This window comes from Aquila chrysaetos, chromosome 17, assembly GCF_900496995.4.
Source record: "Aquila chrysaetos chrysaetos chromosome 17, bAquChr1.4, whole genome shotgun sequence".
NCBI lineage: Eukaryota > Metazoa > Chordata > Aves > Accipitriformes > Accipitridae > Aquila > Aquila chrysaetos.
In genome coordinates, this window is record NC_044020.1 from 2757026 (window position 1) to 2781135 (window position 24110).

The following is a 24110-nucleotide window of genomic DNA, read 5'->3' on the forward strand; positions in this document are numbered from 1 at the left end:
TGTGATCTCTCTCCCTGCAGTTATACCACAGTGAGTGCCAGGGCAGAAGGTTTAAATCAAAGGCTTCTGACAGTTTCTTAGCCCACAGACCGTCCCATCTCTTGAGTTTGTGTCACTTAACTCACGAATGACCAGGGAATTACTGCAAAATCTCACACCTTTCCCAGTCGCTGTTTGCAACGGCTAAAATGGGAGGGAGCAGGATGGAGAACTCTTGGGTTGGAGGAGCTAAGGAGTAGCGGGCTCCCCATCCACCTGGGAAGGCTGGAAATCCAGCCCTGGGTGAGTGGGAGGCGGGGGGCTGGGTTGTTTTTTGGTTCACTTTAACCTACTTGCATCCATGCCTTCGAGAAGTGAGGCTGACCTGCATCAACCTCAAAGCTGCTGAGGTGCCTCGACTGCCAGGGAGCCCAGACAATGCCAACTGCAGTGCACCTCTGAGGCAGGAGATGTGTCCGAGCCTCACTGGTTGCTATTGAGGACAGTTGCAGTGCTTCAAAGTAGCCAGGGGAAGAAAATGCCCAGGGAGAGGAAGGAAGACAACAGGTCTCCTGCCTAACGGACACCCATCCTGCAGACATCATTTTCACTGTTCTGGTCCCCTGCTCTGAAGTCCTGACTACTTTCCAGGTGTTGGACGCAACAATGTCCTAGAGCAAGACTTGGGCAAAGCATCTTCCACGGGTTGCCTGAGGCTTACTGCATTCTCCTGTTTGCCCCACACATGCTTTCTGGGCTCGTGGCATTCCCCCATTTGCCCCTATAGACACTTTTTTTTCCCCCACATGTCTTCAATTCTTCCACTGAAGTAGCGGAATGGGGCAGATCACTAGAAAGGACTTCCCAGGTAACCAAGCCCTGTCCCCTGCAGCAACAAGCAGCAATTCAGCAGATCTTTTGGGCCAAGGGCTCACAGAATTACCATTCTACGCCCAGTCCAAAACACTTCCCAAGCCCTTGCTTCATCCTGACTCCCACTTCTCTCCATGTGGTATGCTGGTGGCATTGTTTGACTCTTTAGAAGACTTACACAGGCTTTTATAGTCCTACCACGTTTCAAGCTTGGTCCTGCAAGGCTTTGAAATGTTTTTTTGAAATTCCATTTGTTCATGATATGCCAGAGTCTGAAGCACTCCCCTGACCCTAGGACAGGCTTGCTTCTCCTCCCTCATCCCCAACCCTGCCAGCTGTGGAGGCAGAACAGCTATGCTTTCATTGCAATGGCTAGACCAGGCAGGGACAGTGGTGTGTCGCTCAGCCCACAACTCTCTTGTCCTGCAGGTTGGCAACCTGAGCTCTGGGGAAATGGAAGGAGGGTCAATGCATTGCCTCCTCTTTGCTGCAGGGCTGGTTTTTTTTTTCCACTCCCCCCCTCCCTTACATTCCTATGCCAGCCCTCCCCACCGTTTCGAAGCACTGTGCAGAGAGCTCTGAGTGCAAAGTGCAGGGGAAGCAGTGGGAGGGTCAGGTGAGGACTGAGAAGGGCGAGAGGAAAAGGTCAGTGACGCAAGCCCAAAGCGATGGCTCTCGGCTGAGCTGCTCTGCTGTTTGTCCGCAGCGCTCTATTTCTACTCGGCAACAATTCACACATCTGGGGACCACAACTCCTTCCACCGCCCACGCTCTTCCTCCCCCCTCATGGGGGCCGAGGCAGGGGAGGGGGAAAGGAGGGAGAGATACTGCACCAGGCTGCCAGCATCATTTCCAAGACAAAAGGGGAAAAAAGCCCCTGAGCAGTCCTTTTCAACAGCCACCTTCCCTCTGGACACTGAGCATCTCTGATGAAGGAACCTGCTGCCTGCAAAGGGGGTGGGGAGAGTAGGAAGAAAAGGGGGTTCCTTTCTTTTGGGGTACAGGGAAGGTCAGCACTGGGGAAATGTATTGACACCCTCGTCCTTGAAACATAAAAGCAACAGGGCAAACTTCCCCTTAGGATTAAAGTCTCACAGGCGTAGACCGGGGCTAAGGGAAGGGACCCCGGTGCCTGCCGACACGTGTTGTCCTTGGCCTGTTTCCAGGGTAAGCATTCGAGTGGAGCCAAGTGCTCGATCCCCTCCGTGTTTCCCCACTTGGCTGCAGCTGCGTGTGTCCGTGTTTGAGGGCACGAATGTGTGCACAGGTGCAGGCAGAGGGCATGCCCCCCCCCCAGACCTTCTCCACAGCCGGCTCCCAACTGGGGGGCATGGCACCCTGCCTAAAATAGCCCTCCTAGCCCCGTGCTAGCTGCGAGAGCTGCAATTGCTCTTTTGAGCTGCAGCGAGAGGGAGGATGAAATTATGAACTGCTTCAATGCTCAGTGCCCTTTCCTGCTTCTTAGGCGGGAGGTACTGGAGCAACAGGGAATGGTGATATTCAGAAGGGCATTCCCCTCCTGTCTATGCATGCCACTCTCAGGAACAGAAGAGGAGGAAAGTAACGCCCTGGTCTTATCTTTCTCTCAAGGAACAAAGTCCCATTTCCCCTGAGACCTCCACATCCCGTTTCCCAAATACAGGCACAGTCAATGGGGCAGATGTGGTGAGATGTGGCTTGGGATTTGTGTTATAGCAATGAACCTGAAATGTATCGCATGTAAAGGGCTCTGTGTCACATCTCTCAAGGAGCACCTTCAGGCTCCTCAGAGACCATAGTGAGGAAAATAGTAATTTCCCCACTGCTTGTTTTTTCTCCAAGTGGTGGTCTTGCAGTGTTCACCGGGATCTGGTTAGCAGTCTCCGGTAACAAGCAGCCTTTCCTACTCCAGCCCCTGTAGCCAGAAAACGGGTTCTTCAGTTGCACGCAGACATACCCAAAGCCTCACCAAGCTGCAGAGCCGCTCTGCTACAGGCAGTTCACCTCAAAGGAGGGCTCCCTAGGAGGAAAAGTGCTCAGAGGAGCAAGCCCACAGCTAAAACCCTGACAGAGGTGGGCTCTCAGGAGGGATGAGGAGCCCTTTGGGCTGACCTATTTCACAAGGCAGTACATGACCTGGGGGAGTGAAGTGCCCTCAAGTCCTTGGGTCAGGTTGTGGACTTCACCGTTCCCTTCCATTCCTTCCATCCAGGCACACTGGTTGTGGCCATTGCTTTTCTCACCATATCTTCTGCCTCCCGAGGTGGGGAAGAAAGAGTAAACTGCGATGTTAGAGGGGCAAGTGGGGGGTGCTGAACCTGGGAAAGCACAGAGCAGGGGAAAAAAAGGCTCTCCTGACTGAGCCCCGCGGAGAGACAGGAGCGCAATTCCTGAGCACCGAGCTGTGGGGAGACAAGCAGCTGCCTCCAAACAAGTCATTTCTGTTCAGGCATTTTTAATGACATGAAAGGTAATAATTGCCGTAGTCACAAATCAGTAACCCCCAGAAGGGCTTAAGGAGGAGCAGGGGGTTGGCCTTTGGATAAGCATGACATCATTGAGCATATTTTAAAACAAAATCAACAATCTAATTAACTCCCTTTCTAGAAACTGCTCAGGCACAGAGATGAAGAAAACGGAGAAGGAGCAAGGAGAGCTCTGAGCAGAATGGGGGTGGTTGTTGTAATGATTTTTTCCTCTAGAGAAGGAAGGGAAATGTGATTAAATTGGGAGCAAGCCTTGCTAATTAAAGTACCTGAGGGTTTATTCTCAACAATCTCCTTGCAGTATCATGGTTTGCCTTAAGGCAATTTTGAATGTACAATAAATCTCTGAATTCTTCTCAATTTATTAGGTCTGGAAGCCATCATTGCTTCATATTAAGCTTGTCAAGCATTTGCACACAAGCCCTCTAACTTTAATAGAGAGAGATGTAACACATTGGCAGGCTGCAAAACAGAGCAGGGCTTTATCTTTCCAAGACTGCCCAGGTAACAAGGTAATAATTTCCCTCAAGGACGAGAGCAGTCGCTGGTGCTGAATAGCAAATCAGCCAGCATTCAGGTCATTATCTTGCTTGGGCTTAGATTTGGTGTAAGGCTGGTCACCCAATCTAATGCTGCCCTCCTGTAGATCATGTAACTTGCACAGACGCTCCCTCTCCGATACAGGTCTGTGAGCAAGTCAGTACGCACTCTGGCCATGTATCTTCAGCATCCAACGCCAGGGGAACCCTCAGGGACTTGCACAGACATATTTTAATACTAGAAGTCAATAATGTCCCTACAGACCTGGGCAGTGGACACCTGCGTGCGATGCAGTAACTGCTGCCTGGTCTGCGAATCTCAGTTCTTGACGAAGATGGGAAGATGTTCTCTACGCCCCTTTCTCTGCTGTGGAAATTGAGACGCAGAGAGGATGTGAGAGCTGTACAAATACATTGATAGTCCCATGGGTACGCCACCTTCCTTCCAGTTCACACTGGTGAGTTTTCTACTGCAGGTGTGCCAGGCTGAGGCCATCTGCATACACAGATGCCACAACTCAGCTGACAGAGATTACTTGCCACACTGCTGTGGCTCAAACGCCTGCTGTGCCTCACACACTATGTCCACAGGCACAGATGAGGGCATAGGTACTGGCCTTCCTCCCTGTTGCTGAGCCCAAGGGTGCTGAGGGACACAGAGTGCCAGGCCCAGGGTGACAGCCCAGGTCTTCCATGAGTGTCTCAAGGGAGGAACTCCAGGTCTGAGCAGCCCTTGTGGGTCCACAAGCACCCATCAGGGAGCAGGTATCCACAATTAGGAGCCTTCTTAAGCCTTCAGTCTGCTGTGTGGGCTCCAGCCCTTCAGACCAAAGTCTTGACACTGTCTACTTCAACGCAAACGTAATGAAGAGCCAGGGCTCAGGTCCTAAGTGGGGGCATCTTGTGACTGTCCCGTGCTCATGCTCATAAGTTCGTAGCTGTGTGTTAGGCAGGCTAAGAGTGAAACTGCTCGAAAGTAGCATGCTTCCCCTCCCACCCTTTTTCCCCCACTTCTCTGGGCCTGTGACCATCACTGTCAGGGAGTGAAAGTGAACACCTCCTCCATCCACTCCCACCTGTGGCCCCAGACTTGCCGCGGGTGAGAGTGCCTGCAAATGTCTCAGCTTCCTACCACTTTTATCTATGTTCTTCCATAGCCTGCAGGGCGAGGGAATCCCTATTGTTGAACTTTTTGTGTATTCATGTGCATATTTGATGTCTTCTGCTTTTATCAGGCAGATCTATCAGGACACTCTCTGTGGGACAGAAGTTGGAAGTGAAGAAACGCAGGAATATCTTCTGCTGTGTAGGTGGGCTTTACGCTTGCTGCCCAGCATGGTTACTCCATTGTGGTACCTGACTCCAGAACTTAAACTCCATTGCTTAAATGACTCTCCACTTAAACATGATGGTAGAAATTAACCTGAGGGCAGCGGTTAGCCTATAGCAGCAATATCCCTAGGGATGATGGAGCAGGAGGAAAAAAACCTCTTTAACATCGGCCCAAGATTGCCATTTTGATACAAAGCAAAGCCTCTTTTAGAATGGTAATTCAAGACAGAGCTCACTGATAGACTAAACAGTGGTTCCCCGTAGGGCCATTTTTTACAGACTTTTTTCGGAGTAGAAACACAATTTAAGGGGAAAATAACGGCAGATGTAGAACAACGTCGTAGTTTTGAGAAGCGCACATATACGAATGGCAGGAAATTCAACGTAAAGGTTATAGTTAAAACAACATTATTTGGAAAGTACCAGAAATAACCTACAGAGTGTCTAGAGATCATCACAGTGTATCCTGTCAGGAAGCGAAATCTGGTGGCCATCAGGGCATCTCTGCCCTCATCCCCTCACCTCTTGCTGGCTCTGCACCTTTCCCACTGCTCCAATCCAGAGCGCCATGGGGTCAGGACACCGAGATGGATCTACCGAGCCTTCCACTGAGCTTGCTGCTGGTGAGCTGGGTGGTTTGTAAACCACAGGCAAGGCAACCCAGTTAGCCTGGGACTCCAGTCCCAGCTGAGAGCCAGCAAAGGGAAGGGATGTGCCTAGCCTAACGACAGCTAATGAATTGATGAATCGTTGATAATTTGACACCACGCAATACCTCTGCACTTCACAATTCTTCACTCTCTCTGTTCTCCTCTTCACCTTTGCCATTCTGCAGAGACTCTTAGTGGACATGCAACTGAAAATCAGAAGTTTCAGCAGCACTGCTCTCTAACGAAAGCAGAGCGAGGGCAAAAAGATGAGCCTGTGCATAAGTATCTGCCCCAGCCCTGAGGATTTTTAAAACTTATATTGCCCCTGAAACACTGATCTGGCCAACCAAACCTCCAACACTACACTTTTACCTGCTGCTTTAATACTGAGCAACAACACCGACTAGTGAGTTCACCCGTCTCAGTCACCATTATGGGGACAGGAAGGTAATCACAAGAACACTTCGCATGTGTCGCTGACAATGCGGTTTTGTTTGGCTTCTCACATTACAAATGGCATCATTCCTAACAACATCGGTGTAAAGGAGATAAAAAGTGCCAAATTCTCAGTAGCACAGCAACCTGGGCAATCAAGTCTGAAAACTGTGTTGACAGCAAGTGTATTTATCTGTATCAGATGGGGTCTGGACACAGTCATGGTATCATGCCTGTGTAGGAAACCCTTTCTTACTTATGCCACACAGTTGTTGCTTTAGAACATTTTAAACTGTGTTTCCAGTGGAAATTAAGCATGCTGAGGCCGTCTGTGTCTCCACACAGTGGTGTTTGGCTGTCTGTTAGCTGATTTGTTGGACCATTCCCCCTCTCTCCACAATTTTGGAAAAGTCAATCAGTTCCAGTCATACTTGACAAAGCAGTATATCCCTTACTACTGTTAAGCAAAGGTGGCTGGATAGAGGAAAGCTGGCTCTCCTTTGGGACCCCTCATTGGGAAATTCTTCAATGTGATATCAGTCCTTACCAGATATTAAAAAAATCTGCATGAGAATCTATTGGAGACACCCAGATTTAGAAAAAAGTCTTCAGTGAATTGGCTGACCAGATAAATCCTTGTTTTCAACTGTAGCAGCCGCTCATCTTCTCTAGGGACTAACTACATGTTAAGTTTTTTTCTTCCACTATTTCAGGTAACACAGTGCAAAACCAACCTCATCTGATTCTTACACATTAAAAAAAAAGGAAAAAAGAAAAAAAAGGGAATCAGTGGGTTTTTTTCTTTTGATAAGCTGAACAATAAAAAATGGGTACTTTGTGCTTTTGCTTTCCCAAAGTGATCTGAAGGAAGGCACAGATTTCTGAGTCTGATGGACAAACAGGAAAAATTACGGTTAACATGAAAACTCCATTGCAGCTGCAGGGCTGGTGATACCAAGAAGTTACTCACAGAGCACTTCATTCCTTCAGGAGAGGACTTCTGCGCCAGAGTGAGCTGCATTCATTTTAAGAGTTCCTGGGAAAGGCAGGCTGTGCCCTGATGATACCTGCCATTACAGCTCTACCCTGGTGGGACCCTCCAAGGTGCGACTACCACAGTCAGTGACTTCCAGAGGAGGAGAGCGCACAGCCCGTCCTCTCCCCTGCTCCTCTTCAACAGAGGCTGGCTGGTCAGATTCCCCAGCTGCCGTCACAAAGGGTGGCCATAACAGGAGTCTTCAGATGACCAGCGAGAGCATCCGAATGACACCTCTCAGACTCGTGGTCCATGTCGTGCGTGGTGAGGAAAGCGGTGTTGCACTCCAGGCTGCTGGCTGAGTGAGTGCTTGATGCTGGATTAGCTGCAATGCTCTCCCAGAAATGGCTATGAGGATCTACTATTGCAACCTCCTTCAAAATGGTTCCGCCCATGCCTCCAAATCACTGTTTCGTTCCAACACTATTTCTTTTTGAGGTCTAATATCTTCTGAGATCCAGTCTCTGGGCTGGGCTGCCTGTGACTAAAACCCTCATCCTCCTCCCACACCCTTTTTCCACTACCTGAAACCAAGATCCCTTTGTCGTTAAAGGAGGCCCCATCCTCCAGGTTTATAGAGTCCTCAAAAAGGAACTGCCTGGAGACTTCAGATTAGCCTCTGGTGATTTTTGGTCAGCAAAACCTGCTCGCCGGACCCGAGCTTGGCCCTTGAGGTCTCTAGGAGACAAAGGTGAGGAGCAGAGAGCGCGGTGACCACTGCGTGCACGAAGGGAGATTCTCATCAGCTGGCCCCACACCAGCGGCCATCTTTGCGCAGCCCAGACCAGACAGGAAACGCGATATGCTGCACTTCAGAGAATTGTGTTTGCGTATCTAAAAAGAGAGATGTGCGGGGACATGTATGCATGCGCACGCCTATCTGTGAACCGGGCAAGCATTGGGCTGTGGGTTTGCGTTTGCGCGTCTGTCTTGGCTTGGGATGTGAAGGCAAAGTGTTCTGGGGAAGACGTCTGCCTGTGGCAAAAGGATCTTCTAAAACTAAATGTGCCCTGCAGGGCCTGTGAGCGGTTATCTGTGAGGGTGACGGCACATAAAGCTTTGGAAGAAGTTGGACGTATTTTTTGCATCCCTGTCTGGCGTGTTGAATGGACAAGCCATGCCAAACCGGCACTGCAGCTACCGCGGGGTGGTTTTGCCTGTCTGGACTAGCTGTGAGGCTCAGGTCGGAGGAGGTGATTCCTCCTTCTGCGGAGCTCGGCTGGGTAGGGAGGCTGCAGGATGGGTGTTCCTGCGGTGTCACACCATCTGCAAGTGTGAGGGTTGTGCCTCAAGCTTGCTCACACTCTGCACTGCCCTCGTTCCGCTCCTGCTCTGACCCAGGATGGATCCTCTGAAACTGGGGCACTGATGTGGAGGCTGGTTTCGTTCTGGTGTTGCTTAGGTCAATGACTCGAGTTATCTTTCACAAAGCGGTCCACAGTATTTCTGCCGCAAATTGACTCCTGTCCACAGTTTCAAAGTGATCCTTGCACGTGTGCAGACCCCGAGAGTGATATGAATGATCTGTTTGGGGGTCTGAAAGAGGAAGCTATGGGTTTCTTGCTGATGTCCCAAGAGAAGAGGTCCTTCTCTCTCTCTCTTTTGCTTCCCAGCAATAGTTACAAACTGGTCCCAGTATATCTGAGTACTGCAAGCTAACACCTGATCCCTCCACCCTTGTTTCTGCACCTATCGCTTTACCAGCAGGAAGTAGGACGTGGTTTGGGGCTTTTTATTCTCGGCCTCGCTAGCCTTTTCGATACTTCAGGGCCTCGTCTCAGTCTGACAAGGCAAGCAAGCGGCAGCTTCCTGTGCAAAGGTGAGAGGGAGAAGACAGAGACCACGCACGTACCAGAGGAACGGCTCCGCAGCAGAACTGCCAGGCTGGAGGCACCTCTCCTCTCGTGCCAGCAGCGCCGGCTGACACCTGGACATGCACTGAGCTAGGATATCTGCCTCCATCCCTCTCCCTTTCCCCCCTCCCCGTTCCCCTCACTGGTTGATGTCCAGCACCTGCTTCCATCCAACTCCACGACCTGGTCCCTGGGGACTCCCTTTGCCTGGACCGCTCAGTGCCTGGAGCTGGAAGGTAAAGGGGGTGATGCCAGCTCTCTCCCACACGGGGGTGGCTGATCCGAAAAGCGTCTTGGAAGGAGTTTCGGTCTGACAAACTGAATCTTGCTGTTGGGGAGGGCTGAGCACGTATTTATCTCTCTGTCTCTCCACAGTCCTCTCAAATCATACCCCACATCTCACAACCACGCTGCCTGCTTTCTTTCTCTCTCTTTCTCTCCCCTTTTTCTGTTAATGTGTTGTCGTCATGTTTTTCTTCATCTGAACCTAATCTTTTATCACAACGGGAATCGATGATATGCTTCATGCCAGCCTTTTATAAACTCTCTTCCCGCTCCCCTGGCAGTCCCAGCGGGGTCCAGTGGGACTCTGTCTTGTTTTGCTCAGCTCTGACTGGGCTTCGGGCTTGCTGAGAGGTGACGGTGGTCCCTTCTGTGGGCAGAGGCAGACCTCAAGGTATGGGTGTCCAGGTGGATGGGGAGAGGGGAAGGACTGGATGAGAAGCCCGTAAGCCCAGTCTGTCCCATACGGAGCATGGCTGTACAGGCTTTCTAAGACAAGGAGTCTTCCCGGGTGCCACGGGTGGATGAGGGGTGCTGCCGTTTCCTAATTACAAAGCCCAAATTTTCTGCTACACCTAAAAGCACAGCTCCTTCCAAGGCAGCACGGGGTCTACTTGGTGAGGATGGTGCATGGTTTGTGCGTAACTATGTAGTATTTTGTGATACGCTAAAGCCTTGACTTTCCAGAACCTGATAAACTCCTTCTTCTTCCTGATTTCCTCCCTGTCCCAAACAAGCCATTTAAAATCTACCTCCTAAGCCATGGACTCTGCAACTAACTTTTGTCAGTTGCAGCCAGAGACCCCTCTTACTCTGCAAGCACCTAGTTATTTCAACCCTAGTGCTGACCAAAAAAAAGAAGCTCTTCAAAGCACAAGCCATGTGCAACCGAGGCAGCACTCTCTACCTTAGTCAGCAAGCAGCCTGAAACAACACACGCAGACTGCTGTGCACTCACACACGCATTTCCAGAAGGCATTACCCCTGCAAACAGCCCATCTGTGCTGCACTGCGAACGGTTTCAGTGCTGAGCAAAGCACCCGAGGCAGGAAAACAATGAGGTGCTGAGGGAAAAGCACAGACTCCGGAGAAGAAGGAGTATGAGTTTCTGAGCCTGGAAGATTGGCACCGGCTTTGAGCCCTGCCCTAGGACAGCGGATGCCTCCTGTGAGATGACATCTTCCTAATTTGCATTGCTGAGTTACGTTGGGGGGGCGTCTTCTCTCTTTCAGTGTGTCTCCGGTACCGATGAAGCCCTCTTTGCTGCTTCTGTGTCACCTCTGGCTGTTCAGCCTCATGTCTCTCTCATGGGCATCAGACTTGGCACAAGGTAAGAAGCGATTCCCTTCACCCATACCAGCTGGGCGAGCGGGGACGGGGGTCAGCCGGAGGAGTGTGTGCACCACGGTGTGTTGCGGTGCAACACAGCCGGAGAAGGTTGCAAGAGTTACAGGTCTCTTATGAGCACATCAGCCTCCAGGGACATAGAGAAGTGAGTGGCTCTGCCTTTCTTACTCGGAGACAGTTATCCAGCAGAGGAGTCAGTCTGTAGTTTGGGATGGGGCAGAATTGTCTGAGGTGATGGTTAATGCTAAACATCATTGCTAATTCAGCCACGTTGCTCTCCATCTCTTCTCTGCTGGCAGGTGCCTCCAGCCTAACTTGTTGGTATGATTCACGGGCAGCTCTATTCTGTGACTGGAACCCAGGCAGGGACCTGGTTGAAGGAGCATGCCAGCTGGAGATTTCATCGAAGTCAGGTTTTTGTGGCAGGTGGGTGACTGGAGAGGCTGAGGAAAGCCAGTGCTTTGAATGAAATGTGTTCTGGAAAGTTTACCACTTAACAAAAACGTAGGGTCTCTGCCGCCAGGTCAGACATAGTGGAGTCACAGAGCCAAGGAGCTTTGTCTTGAACTCTGTCTCTAACCCCATGTAGGCTGAGACGCTGGCCCCTGCTCAGTGTTTGTCATCTGACGGTCCCAAACTGCCTAGCACAGCCCATCTTCCAGCTCCATAGCTCTGTCTGTGCTTCATTTTCTGAAAAATCCCTCTTCCTTGGTAGCCATCCTCTGGACTGAAAGGCATTTTCAATGGAAAAAGAGGATGTATAGAGATGGGGTTGGAGGAAGGTGGAATTAAAGTTATACAGAGGCCATTTGCCCATTGCCAGGATGAGCTGGGATGTTGCACCCTGAGTAACAGTAAATGAAGGAAAATATTGTTCCCACTGTCTCCCCCGGCCCTTTCACCTCTCAATTCACCATGTTTTCCTCTCCCACACATCTCCCAGCAGAGGGGTAGGTGTGTGGCCAGTACCGCAGTGGGGGCTGGCTGAGTCTCTGTGGTCTCCAAGTATGACATCTCCAGCCAAGAGACTTACCAGCCTGCCCCAGGGCTCCCCTGGGTGCCTGTCATAAGGAGAGGCTCAGTGTGATTCTGGCAGTGAGTGGGTTGCTTGTGACTGTCATAGAGACACCTCCAACGGGGTGAAATGGGCAAATATATTCTGGGGCCTGGTGCATGGACCTAGAAAGCCAAAACGTTTATGTTGCTCCACGGGTGTGAATCACAGAGACCGGGGCTGGATTTGGAACTGTGCCATTGCTTGACCAGGGCTTTAGGGTACCACCTCTCCCCACCATCAGCAAGTCCTAGGACTGATCTGACCTTACAGCTGGAGCAGGCAGCTCAGTCTGATACCCCCTCAGCTGCAGCCCCACGGATGGTCTCCCACCCTGTCACCCCCTGTGCCATAGCTCAGTTTAGGCTGTCCAGCCACGCTTGTCAGAGCAGAAGAGAGGTCACGGCGTAGCGCTGCCAAGTGTGACGAACGGTCCTGGCTGACTGGGATGTGACCTGGTTCAGAAGATGCATCTCGCTCTGTATCTGAGATCCTACAGGACTGCCAGTGGCTTGGAGGAGACCTGTAAACCCTGGAGGGGTTGAAACAGGCACTTGTCTTCCAGGGCCATGTTGGTGCAGTTGTGGGCAGCAGGTGTGTTTGGGCTCTGCATGCCCGCTCATATCAACAGGAAGCAGAGGAGGTAGCAGGAGGGTTTTGTGAAGACTTGGAAACTGGAAACCTACTGTTATCTTTGGCTTGAAATAACTGGGATGCATTGACTCTCCACGTGCCAGTACGTAAAATTTGTCTGAGTGACGCAGTGGGAAGAGAAAGTGGGATTACTTCCTTTCTGTACCCTGTTCAGCAAATATGGTAGGATACAAAACGCTTTGAAAGGCCTTTAGTGTTACGTAAATTTTGACTAAATACAAAACAGCGTCCCCAGCTCACTGGAGTTCTCCTGCTTAAAACCCAGCTTAAAATCCTTACGTGAAAGATTCAAGGAGCACTGTGAATTACACAAGGCAGAACACACGACAGGACTGAAGTGCAACAAGACCTTCAGCGAAAGGAGTAATGTGAGTAATTCATCCGGGATGTCCTGGCTAATGACAAGGTGGAAAGGATTTGTGTGTGGATTTGGGGTGTATAAACAGTGTGACAGCCAGGAGCAGTATAAAAAGCCCAAATCTAATCCCTGGCTCCAGTTCTGGAGTTGGGCTTGATGTTGTGTGTTGTTGATATGCATCATCCCTGTGGGTTCCCCTGCAGGAGGGATTAGCTTCATTTTGAGCTGGGCCATGCTGTCCTGACACGTGCAGAAGAGGTGCAGGACCGACAGATCACATGCAGTGTTCCATGTCTCAGTTAGCTGGGTTTGGCCTTATTCCCTTCCTCTGAGGAGGGATGGATATCACCACCAGCTCTTAGGTCACCTCTTGACCTCATTTTCCTTAAAGAGGTCAGTACCATTTTCCAGATCATTAACTACTGGGAAGTCTGGTTATATGTGTCAAATGCAAGATGCAACAGAGACACATCAGTGGAGCTAATGGTGATGCAAATCCTCTAGCTCTTATTCTTTGTTTAAATCAGTCTTTTTTTAGATTCATTATGTACTTCCTTCAGTCATATCCAGTGTTACTGTAGTCCTTGTGTTTTCAGAAAAAAACCCCACCCAAATACAAGCTAATTCTCCTTATTGATAAAGTCACAACCAGTTCTAATGATGGACAAGCTTTCTTACATTTGCACATCGTGCACAAAGACAAATTGCAGGGTTAATAAACAGCTCCAAAATCTTTTATTTCTATCTAATCAAGCTAATTTCCCTATTGCTTATTTAATACTGTATGATATATGTGGCCCTTTAGTATCATTGCGTTTCAAGAGTAATATTTAATACTAATGTCAGCTCAATCTTACCAATGAACAGATAATGTTTTAGTAAAAATATGTTTTCTCAATAAATGTCACTTATAGAAAGTAACCTTTTTCCTGCTTAGTCAGACATACAACAATCCTAGGAAACTAGCATATCACAATATTTTGTGCCCTTCTTGCCAATGAACGAAAAAAATCCAACCACATGAAGTATAAATCTTTGGTTCCTCACTTGCCACTGAGGCTTATGCCTTTCAGCCACAAATATCATCCATATTTATTGTCAAGTATTCCTAAACCTCTTATACATAGGCAATGCTTAGAAATATGAATGCTTATTGATGAGGCTTCAGTGTCACTAATGGTAAATTTTCCTTGCAGACTCAATGCTTCACCGCTGCAGACCGTCTTACCATTTCTGTCCATTGCCACATTGGAGAGAATAAGTCTATACCCGTGCAAATAGAAGATTTCAGGCCACTTGCAAATAGTGAGTACTCATCTGTCTTGCAGTCTCTGAAGCTTCCCCACAAAATGATAGCTAATTTATCTTCCCCATCCACCCCTATGCAATACCTATAGCTGATTTTAGACTTGTGTCTTTTCCTTGTCCCCTGCTACAACTAGCACAGATGAACCACGTTGAGTCCTGCCACTTGCACGTCTAACATGCAGTATCATGCCAGTCACTTCCTATCCTGTCCTGTATCTGGGACACTGTTAAATTAGAGTGCTTTGCACTAGGAGTTCTGGCTTCAAACAGGCAATGACAGCTCAGCTGACCTCCTGAAAAAAGCGTGCTGCAGGAAGGAGGGAAAGTTTTGCTGTTCTTCCCCTGCCCCTCCTACCAGATACGTGCTTCCACCCTCCTTTAAGCCAGCTTTGGCATGCATCACTCTTTGCTGAAAGGATTCAACTCACTAATCCAGCCGAAAAACATCTGCTTGGGTCATTTGTTTGCTGGTCGTGTGAGTTTACATGGCTCAAGGAGACATCAAAAGAGCTGCTGCAAGGTGAGGCATAAGAAGGCATGGCTGGAGTCAGGGACTGGGAAGGATCAGCCTAGACAGTCTGTGTAACTCCATCCCCCGTGGCTGCAGCTCTCTGAAAGCGCAGCTGGGAAGCAGCTCTCTCCCCAGCCGTGCTCCATTCCTGCCCATGCAATTGCCTTGTGGATCACCCTTACAGGGTAGGATGCATGGCCATGCGGGATTGATTGCACTCACAGGAGGAGCTGCTTTTAACAGAGCCCAGAGACAACTGTGGTCTTTTGCCGTCAGTGACAGTGGGGAAGAAGGAGGAAGAGAGAGGGGGAACTCACTAACCATCTCATGTGGCTGTGGCTGGCTGGAGTCTGCGAGCACAGCCGACACACCAACCCTGCTGCAGTGGGGTTTGCGGTGGAGTCTTGTTGTGGACAGATAGTGCAGAGGTACCAGCCCTGCTCCTTCTCTCTTTCCAGTAAAGCTGAGGCCTCCAGAAGATCTTCAGCTGGTTAGCAAAACTGAAAACACCTACAACTTAACGTGGAGCCTGAAAATTTCCTCTCACTATTTGAATGGGGAGCGGGAATACCAAGTGCGGTATCGAGCCACGAGTCAATCCTGGGAGGTGAGTATAGATGGGGGTACTAAGACCTGTCACCATATGAATCCTGGTCTTCTTTACGTCACCCAGGACTTGATCCTGGGCCTCCCCTCAGGGCAAAACCAGTTTTGGTGAAGCTGGAGAGCAGATGACACCCCCCCCCCTTTAATCTGTGTCACCTGCTGCCAGTGTTTGGTGATGACATGGAGGCAGACACGAATCCTGTTTTACTTAGTGCTGCCACAGAGAAATCCAGACAGCTCCAGGAAAGACCTGAAAGGGATGAAAAAAGCAAAGCGAAGCAGAATTTTCCTGCAGGGTGAACAAGCAGTGCACAAGGTGTAGAGATCTGAGACAAGTCCTCTCTGAGGGAAGAGATGGGTACATGAGGTTCTAAGCCAGGGTGCTGATGATGCTCTAATTTTGCCCTACTCCCAGGAGGCCAGGAACTTCACCATACTGCAGGACCAGATGTGGGTGGTGTTTGAGAGCCTCTCACCCAACTCAAAATACGAGGCAGCTGTCCGTGCAAGGCCGAGAGCCTCAGGGACCTACAAAGGCGTGTGGAGCGACTGGAGCAAGACGATACTGTGGAGGACACATGCTGACCGTAAGGATCAGTCAGGCAGTCTGACTTGGAGGGGAAAATGGGGACTCGGGGAAAACAAGGTAGAAGGGCCAAAGCAGGCTGAGAAGCTGGAAGAAGATGGGTAGGGAGGATTGTGTTGACCAAAGAGCAGTAGAAAGGTTGGAAACAATCTGGCCTTCCTAATCTGTTAGGTCAGGCTGGCTCAACAGGGCTTAAGGGCAAAGACCCCCCAACCCCAACACAGCCCCTGTGACTTCCAGAAGCCAGGCAAAATCCACAAGATGTAAATCAGGGACTGCTTCCCCAGAGCAGTAAGGCCAGACGTCTGACCTGCAGAAGCAGTGGCCAGGACTGGCATTTTCCCAGGTGCTAATGTGACCTAGGAACATAAATCCAGCTTTCTAAAATGGCCCAGTTCATTGGAGCCATTGATCAGTGAAATGCAGTGAAACAGAGCGCTCAGCTCCTGAACCAAAGGACACCTGAGCCTAGGAAGCAAAGTCTCACGGAGAATGGAAGAGACTTACAAGCATGTTAAGTCCCTTCCGAGAAGGTCTGCTGAGACTGGCATCAGTCATTGCCTTGAACCACAGCACAGAGGACACCTCCAGCCTTGAAAGATAGTGCCCTGAGCAAGTCTTTTCGGTGAGTCATTGGCTGTGGTTTCTGTCATTTCTTTTCCGAAAAATAAGCAGATAGAGGTTATTCCTTCTCATGTCATCCCCACTCTGCCCCTGCTCAGCCCCTCCCTGTTGTGCCTGGTGCTGGTATAAACAGAGGAGCTATGTTTAGAAAGGGCACTGTATTGCTGCGGCGATCAAATTTTGACAGCGTGTGATGTCAATGAATAGGATACAGCCGCAACCAGTTGTCATAGCAACCAAGACCCAAAGATAACCAGGGTACCAGAGGCAGAGGAGACAAAATGATCTGAGTAGCATCTCAAGGACAGGCAAAGAAAAGAATGTCCTAAAAATGCCTCCTCCTTCTTGTATTTTTCTCACAACTACTCCGGAGATGCTCTGCAGGCCCAGACCAAGGGACACTAGGGATGGAGGGACATGAGGGGGCAGGCAGAGGAGACAGGCACCAGAATAGCAAGATCAAGCAAAGGTGTATGGGGGAGATGTGTGTGAAAGACATAGATTAAGAAAAGTTTAAGATGATGCCAGACAAGCCTGAGGAGTGCTGGCAGCGCTGGCAATGTGGGAACTCAGTTTCTTTCTCCTAACCCTACAATCCAAGTACTAAAATACGGTGGAAAGCTGTGACCTTCCTAGCCTCCTAAAGCTTTCCTACACCTCTCCAAAGAAAGCAGCCAGCCCCTTGACCCCTAACCTTCTCCATCCTTGGTCTTCCTGCCTTCTCAAAGACCCATGAACCCCGTGACTCTGTCTCCCCAATGACTCATAATGTTGTTTCAAGTCTCCAATCCCACTTAAGCTGATTCTAGGACCCCCTGCTTTCCTTTGCAATGAGACAGACAGGTTGATGGACACTTCAACCGGTGGTCTGTGGCACTTCATCTGTGGCAACCCCCAGCTGTGGTGCTGTTATGAACAGGGAGTTCAAGCTGTTCAGCACAAATTATCTATTAAGCAATGCCAAGCAGACTCTGAAACCCGTAGCAGCTCAAAGGCATCCTACACAAATTATAATAAAGGCCCTGTATATTATAATTTTGTACAATTTTATAATATTATATGAAATTATAATAAAGGCCCACTTTGATCACCTTGAACAGCCACAGAAGGGCTGCAGCTCCTGCCTCCAGTATCCTGACTAAATTTTCACAGCAACTCCCTCATTCTCTCTCATTTTGCAGAAACATCCCGGCCGGTCCTGCCAGCTCTTATAGTGAGCAGTTGCATCTTTGTGATCATTGGGACTGCCTTCCTTATTAACTTACGGACCCTGAAATGGTAAATGGGAATCAAATTTTCCTCTCTGTTCCTCTCCTGTATCTTGTGTGTCTTCTCAAAACCTGCGGTATATTTCACTTGGCGTTATTCAGGACAGACAGTGACTTAAATATATGGTTTATAGCCCAGCCTTTTGAGGCTGACATTTGTCTGGGGACATATATCACCACCCAAGATGATGTGGTTTCCCCACCATCATCATATTGTGCCGCGCTCCTGTGATCTGGTGCCATGCCCTGGCTGAATTAAAAACAGCAGCCACAGCATTTCTGTTGCCTGGGGGTTAAGTAGTGTCCACCGGCAGGCATGCACCAAAATTGCCTCTTAAAAAGCAGGCCACTGGCTTGAGCACTCCCTCAGCAGAGAGGACCAGGCAGCCTAGGTACTGCTACCTTCTCATTTAAACACTCCAGGAAGAGCTCAGGCAGGACGTGGTGACATTTGGGCTGTAGGCAAAACTCCTGAGTGAGGAGTACAATTCTTCCTCTCCCTGGTCTGTGCAGCCCTGAAGTCTCTCATCACATGCTGGTAAACCTCTACGTGATGTTTTAAAGATCTCTTTTCCAGCGTTTCTACCCAGACACTGCTTTTATTCAGAACTGAAAGCATCTCACAAGGTTACCCCGTGCAATAATACGGAGAGTGACCTGTCAGCATGGCGAGGTTAGAAATGGCCGCAGGTTTTTGCATCTCAGGACGGGGGCGAAGAAGCAGGGTGCTGATGTTCATGGTGGGGAGCAGGGAGAAATATTCTCAGGAATGAGGCAGCAGAGGCTGGATGGCTTCTCTGTAAGGAAAGAAGGAGAGGCATGCTGGAGGAAGATGGATACTCAGAAAGTCACTCGTCACTGTGTTTTACCTTGAGTCATAACACAAAGGTGAGGAAGTGCTAGCTATATGGCACAGAGAGATAAAAAGGCCTTCTTTCTCCACAGAGTATAATTAACCTGGGGGAATTGGATGGAGGTTAATGCTGAGGTAAGATCCAAGGAGGGATTAGACATGCATGAATAAAAATAGCATCTGCAGTGATGTAAGGTAGTTTATATGCAAGAACTAGCAAATTCTGATGTTTCAGAGAGTACACTGATTGCCTCTGGAGGTCAGGAGGGTCTTTCCTCAGAGCATCCCACAGCAAAGCTTCAGCAAAGAGCTGACAGGATCAGCCAACCTCTCCGAGGGACTGAGGAGCAGATTAGATCACTTCATGCTGCCTCAGGATGACAACACACTGGTTCCAGTAAAGTAGAGGCCTCTGGACTGATGCAAAATGTACTCACATGGCTTGCACGGCCAGCACGTCCTAGCTATACCATGCAGCATCCTGCTAACAAGGCAGAGAGTTGTGGTACAGCTCTGCCAGTGGTGGTCCTGCTCAGGCCACGTGGTCCTCTGAGTCATTGTGGTGGCAGCAAAGCAAAGAGGGGGCAGATGACAGCAGCTGGAGCTTGGAAACGAGGGAGACCTGCCCAGCTTGTCATCAGGACAGGGGCTTAAGGGGGCAGGTGGAGAGGTTAAGGTGACCAGCCAAGGCAGGGAAGAAACCAGTGAGCTGTTGGTCATGCTTCCCCAGGAAAAAGGCTGAGGGCAGTGTATTTTCCAATGTCGGGTTTAACTGCCTCATCTCCATACCTCTCATCCCTCAGTTATTGCTTTTCAGGCCACTCAAGAGTAAGGAGAGCCCTTGGGCTTGTTCTTATTTTACCTCCCCCAACGCCAGGGTAGTACCCATGAGCTGCATACCCCCACCACAGTGCCAGATTGGTCAGGATCAGGCCCTGCTTCATTCCTCTTCATTCTCTCTTCTCAAGGTTTAAGAAGATCCTGAAGATTCACATCCCAGACCCCGAGAAGTTCTTTCCCCCGCTCGTTTCTGTTCACGGAGGTGACATTCAGGTATGGGACTGGGGATGGAGCCATGTGGTAATGAGGGAAAGGAGGGTCCAGCTGCACGTGCCCGGGACAGACAGCCGGTTGTCAGACCTACATGTGCACACACGACGCATGTGCCTGTAGCACCAGCTGCTGGGTTCTCTGCTCGGGTTTTATTTTCTGACCTTCTAAAACTTGACACGCGGCTGAGGCATCTCTAATTACAGAACCGAGAAACGGCAAACCACGCAAACCTCAGCGCTCTGCTCCCCTAACGGGGAGGCTGAGAAAAAACAAGGGACCTGCGGAAAACAAGGGAGCTTGGCCTCTCGGATCCCCTTCTGCCCCGCTTCGGTCTCTCCCTGCCTGCCCTAGGCTGGGCGGCTCTTCCCCAGATTTCCTGCTCTGATCCCCTCCTCCTGGCTGTGAGCCTTTCCTCAGCTCCTAATGTAAATTGCCATCACCCTGGATGGCACTTAGCTGTTTTCTGCATCCTTGTTGTCTCTTTCCCTTCTTTCTCCACCCCCACTTTCTCCCTTCCCCTAATCTCTCCGTAAGTATGGGCAGCTGCAAGGAGACAATTACCATTCTGTGCAGTATTAAAGGGAGTGTCAGATGCAGGACGTGGGAGGTGATCCCAAGGGGCATCTTGCTTTAAGAAGAATGGAAACAAACTGCAGAGGGTCCAGAGGACACCAAAGCTTTGGAAAAGCCTAAGTGCAAAAAGCCTTAGAAAGCTTAAACTACAGGGGAAGAGTGCAGAGTAGGGGGGTGGGGGTGTGCAGCAGGCACCAAAGACACTTTCTCAGTGCAGAAAGAACTAGAAAAATTGGCTGTACTGGCCATAAAGGCAATGAAGTTGGATGTTATTAAAACCAGTTTATTTTTAAGGATAATGATGCACTGCAGGATGCCACTCATGGTGAGTGTGCAAATCTAGGCACAAGGGGCCTGGAAGAGCACTTTAGACAAGAAATCTGCATACGGCCATCTAGATGTATCAGAAACTGGTTCAGCACCTGGGAATAGATTGCATGAGATGCATCTCAGTACTGCTTTTCATGTTTCCACCTTCACTTCATCTTATGGCCTTGTAATTTTTTTTCTTCCTTTCACTTTAATCCTCCATCTTCCACTCCCCCCTCCAGAAATCTCAGAACACAGGCTTGCAAGATCTGCTCTTGATTTCAAAGTGACAGATAGATATACTTTCTCAGAGAATCCTGCAGATGAGACATCATGAATGTGAATTTCCCTCCCCACCACCTCCAGCAACTCTTGCTTGGACAGAGAAAATGTCACTTGATTGCTGTGGGTGCTCGGGAGAAGAAACCTTTGGTTCCTCACTGAGTGTTATACTTTGGGGGTAACAGTCTCTCTCCTGTGTTTCTTCCCCATCAGAAATGGCTCTCCTCCCCATTCTCCACATCTTCCTACTGTGTGAACAGCACAACCCCGGAGATCTCCATGCTCGAGGTGATGCAGAAGAATGAACAGGAATCCCAGTTTCTACTTTCCAAGGGAACGTTGACTCCTGATCCTCCCTTAGAAACTAGTGGGCACTCTGTATCCAGCTGCTTCACCAACCAAGGCTACTTCTTCTTCCACCTTCCCAGCTCCTTTGAGATCGAGCCCTGCCAGGTCTACTTCACCTATGAGCCTTTCACCCAGGAGGGCAGTGGCAGCAAGGATGGCGAGTCTTACCATGCTCTCTCCTCCCCAGACCTCTGCACACTGGCAGAGGACATGCACGTGTTGTCCCACAACTTCCTCCACTGTATCAAGGCGACCCGGGGCTTCCAACACAGCTCCTTCGTAGAAGAGACAGAAGGTGAAGCCCAGCGGGCCATGGCTATTTCTGGGGCTCTCCAGTCAAGTGAAGGCACCTCACCAACACCAGTTCTGAAGCAGGATGAGAAGGTGGTGGACAAAGCAGCTTTACAACCTGCTGAGGCCCTGTGCCAGCTGGACACTGACTCTTCTGACCCACCGGACCCGCATGACGGCGATACTATCGATATAACGGAGGGGACTGGGAAGGCAGGTCCTCTGATTGACCCCTGTACACCAGGAGCACATGCTGCCCCTTTCTCTCAACCTCCACCTCTAAAGCAAAGCCAGGATGAGGATCCATGCAGAATAGCCTTCTCCAGCCAGGTCCCAAACACGGGTGCCTACCTTTCTCTGAGGGAGCTCCAAAGCCAGTACAGCCATTGCTCTGTCTAGGATCTGCCTGGAGAAAACCCACAGGTGGGAAAGGCCTTTTCTGCAGGGAAGGCTAGATAGACAGTTTTTCTATTCAGGACACAAACATGAGTTCAGCATCAAACCCATGGGGACTGTTCTTTAATGACGCTGGAGAACACAGTTACTCTAGATGGCTGCAAAACCAGAAAAGGGATAGGATGGACAAGGTGTAAATTCATGGGTGGCTGCATGGGTAGCACTAGCTCCCAGGATAAAATGTTAGAGAAACAGATCACTGAACATGAGAGGACATTTTGCATGGAGAACTGGGCTAGTGGACAGTAAAGCAACACATGGAGAATGACAAAGCCACATTAAAGCTGTTCAGTGGCTATACAGCTAATGGAGACACAGAAGCCTGATTCTTAGCCATAAACACCAACAAGGACTCACCTTCATAACTGAACCTGTTTCTCTGCTATTACTGGATCCGATGGCATAAAAACCCCTTCCCATGCTGCTTAAGTGCCATCCTGAACCTCACCAGTTTTTTTCCTTCCCAGCTCCCAGCAGGAGGCTGTGCCAGCATTTCCATGCTCTGCATCTTGGTGTAAAATAGCACTCAGCTTTGAGGCTCAGCAAGCACATGGTCCATTTGCCTCATCCCAGCCTAAAAACCTCTAAGGGGAGGGAGAAATGCCTGAAGAGGTAGATATGAGATTTTGTACAAGGAACAGTAGCACTGCCAGTCAGTGCTGGGGCCGATGATGAAACGGATGAAGATATCTCCTCCTAACTAACCAAGGGTGTAATTTTTTTCTGTGATGTCCCCAATTCAGGTTTTAATCAGAGATTACATTCTGCGCTACACAGTCCAGCTTTAGACTCGAGTCTCTAAGGTCAGCTCAGAGCCACAACTGTGTCAGCTGTCTAAGCAGCGCAGCGTAAAAAGAAATCCCCATTATTGGGTTAAAAATACTGGGGAAATCCCCTTCCCCCTCCTTCTTTCCCCCAGGTCTGATGATGGCAGTAAAAAGAACGCACACAATTTCCCATTCTTGCTGCAATATTTTTCATGAAATCGAAAGCCTCTCTGCCCTGCTGGCAAAATACAGTTATTTGACTACGATAAGCTGATTGCAGAATAGTTCATCCCACATCCTGTATTAGTGGAAAACATCACAACGGTGCTGCCCATTCCTTCCATTGCTCAAGGGAAACCATTGCCTAATTAGCGGCAAAGATGTGGTGAATGAGCCCAGAAAACTAACCCACGAATCAGCACCTTTGCTGAAAAGAAAACCTCAAGCCACTCACAAAGAATGGGGATAGCAAAGACTACTTTTTTTTTTTTTTTTTTTCTTTTTCCTCTGCATTTGCTGATCTGGGTTGAGAGAAAGCAGCACACCACAGAAGAAAACTGGCGAGGCAAAGGAAGACAAGATGTTCTGGTTACATCCATCCCTGCATTCAACATCTGTACTGCCTGTCTGCTTTCTTGCCATATTTCTGGAATATTCAGCAGTGGGAAAATACCAGTCCTGTGCTAAACATCTTTCTTCTAAGAGTTTTATATCAAAAAGGTCAAGAATATCGAACTTCTCAGCACTTCTGTCACTCCTGTGAGTATCACCCAGAACTAATTCTTCCCTACTTCTGCCTGTACAAGCACTGAGCTTCCCCTTTGTCCTGGTCCCACACTGTTACCTGACCTTGCATGATGCAGCCTGAATGTCATTATGAGTCCCAGCTATGGGGTCACCCACTGGCTTGGATTTCACCTCAAAAGAGCTGCTCAAAGAAATTGAGCCTGCCTGCAGCTGAGAGGGCTCAGGGAGCTATATTTCTCCTCTCATCAGCTTCTTCACCACGTGCATCAAGATATGGACTGCTCTGCTGTCTCCAGGAGACAGCACGTGAAGAAGAACCCACAGCTTCCCAGATAAGGAAGCACAAGGCTTGCCCAGCTGTTTGCTGTTCTTTGAGAATCTTCCAGGACGAACTTCAAGAAGAGACACTGAATCCCAATTTGCTATATTACATGGGCCAAGTATCCTAGATCTTCATAAGCTTTTCAACTATTCTTGCTGCTAAGATGAGTACAAGAGAAAAACCTTGCCTTTTTGTAAATAAAAGAAACATTAAGGAATCTACAGTGTTTTTCCGTACTTTGGGGTGGGGGGGAAGGATTAACAGCTTTTCTAAATAGGGGACTAGGCAAAGCTTTGCTCGGACCAATACACCTTTAGCCCTCCTTCCTACTCCCTTCCCCAAGGGACTC

At 49.4% G+C, this 24110-nt stretch overlaps 1 protein-coding gene across 3 annotated transcripts; it reads left to right on the forward strand.

Moving 5' to 3' along the window:
• The first annotated feature begins 8104 nt into the window (after positions 1–8104).
• On the forward strand, positions 8105–23978 carry IL2RB (interleukin 2 receptor subunit beta). 3 transcript variants are annotated; one of them, XM_030041320.2, is made up of 10 exons: positions 8105–9398; positions 10677–10774; positions 11091–11217; positions 12726–12867; positions 14054–14162; positions 15135–15283; positions 15698–15869; positions 17674–17770; positions 19582–19666; positions 21044–23978. In XM_030041320.2, exons 2-10 carry the CDS (start codon positions 10693–10695, stop codon positions 21866–21868), a joined length of 1788 nt encoding a protein of 595 aa, XP_029897180.1. In that variant the 5' UTR covers positions 8105–9398; positions 10677–10692; the 3' UTR covers positions 21869–23978. The 3 variants fall into 3 exon arrangements, with proteins under 3 accessions (XP_029897180.1, XP_040985610.1, XP_029897181.1); XM_041129676.1 differs by having other exon boundaries at positions 8105–10774; XM_030041321.2 differs by having other exon boundaries at positions 8105–10774; positions 12765–12867.
• The last annotated feature ends 132 nt before the right edge of the window (positions 23979–24110 follow it).

What these genes read in the sequence shown, in the direction of transcription:
- IL2RB (XM_041129676.1), top strand. Translation starts at nt 10,693, where the DNA reads ATGAAGCCCTCTTTGCTGCTTCTGTGTCACCTCTGGCTGTTCAGCCTC. An exon ending in GTGGAGGACACATGCTGACC is followed by an intron (nt 15,870 to 17,673) that starts GTAAGGATCAGT and finishes CTCATTTTGCAG; the next exon opens with AAACATCCCGGCCGGTCCTG. An exon ending in AACTTACGGACCCTGAAATG is followed by an intron (nt 17,771 to 19,581) that starts GTAAATGGGAAT and finishes TCTCTTCTCAAG; the next exon opens with GTTTAAGAAGATCCTGAAGA.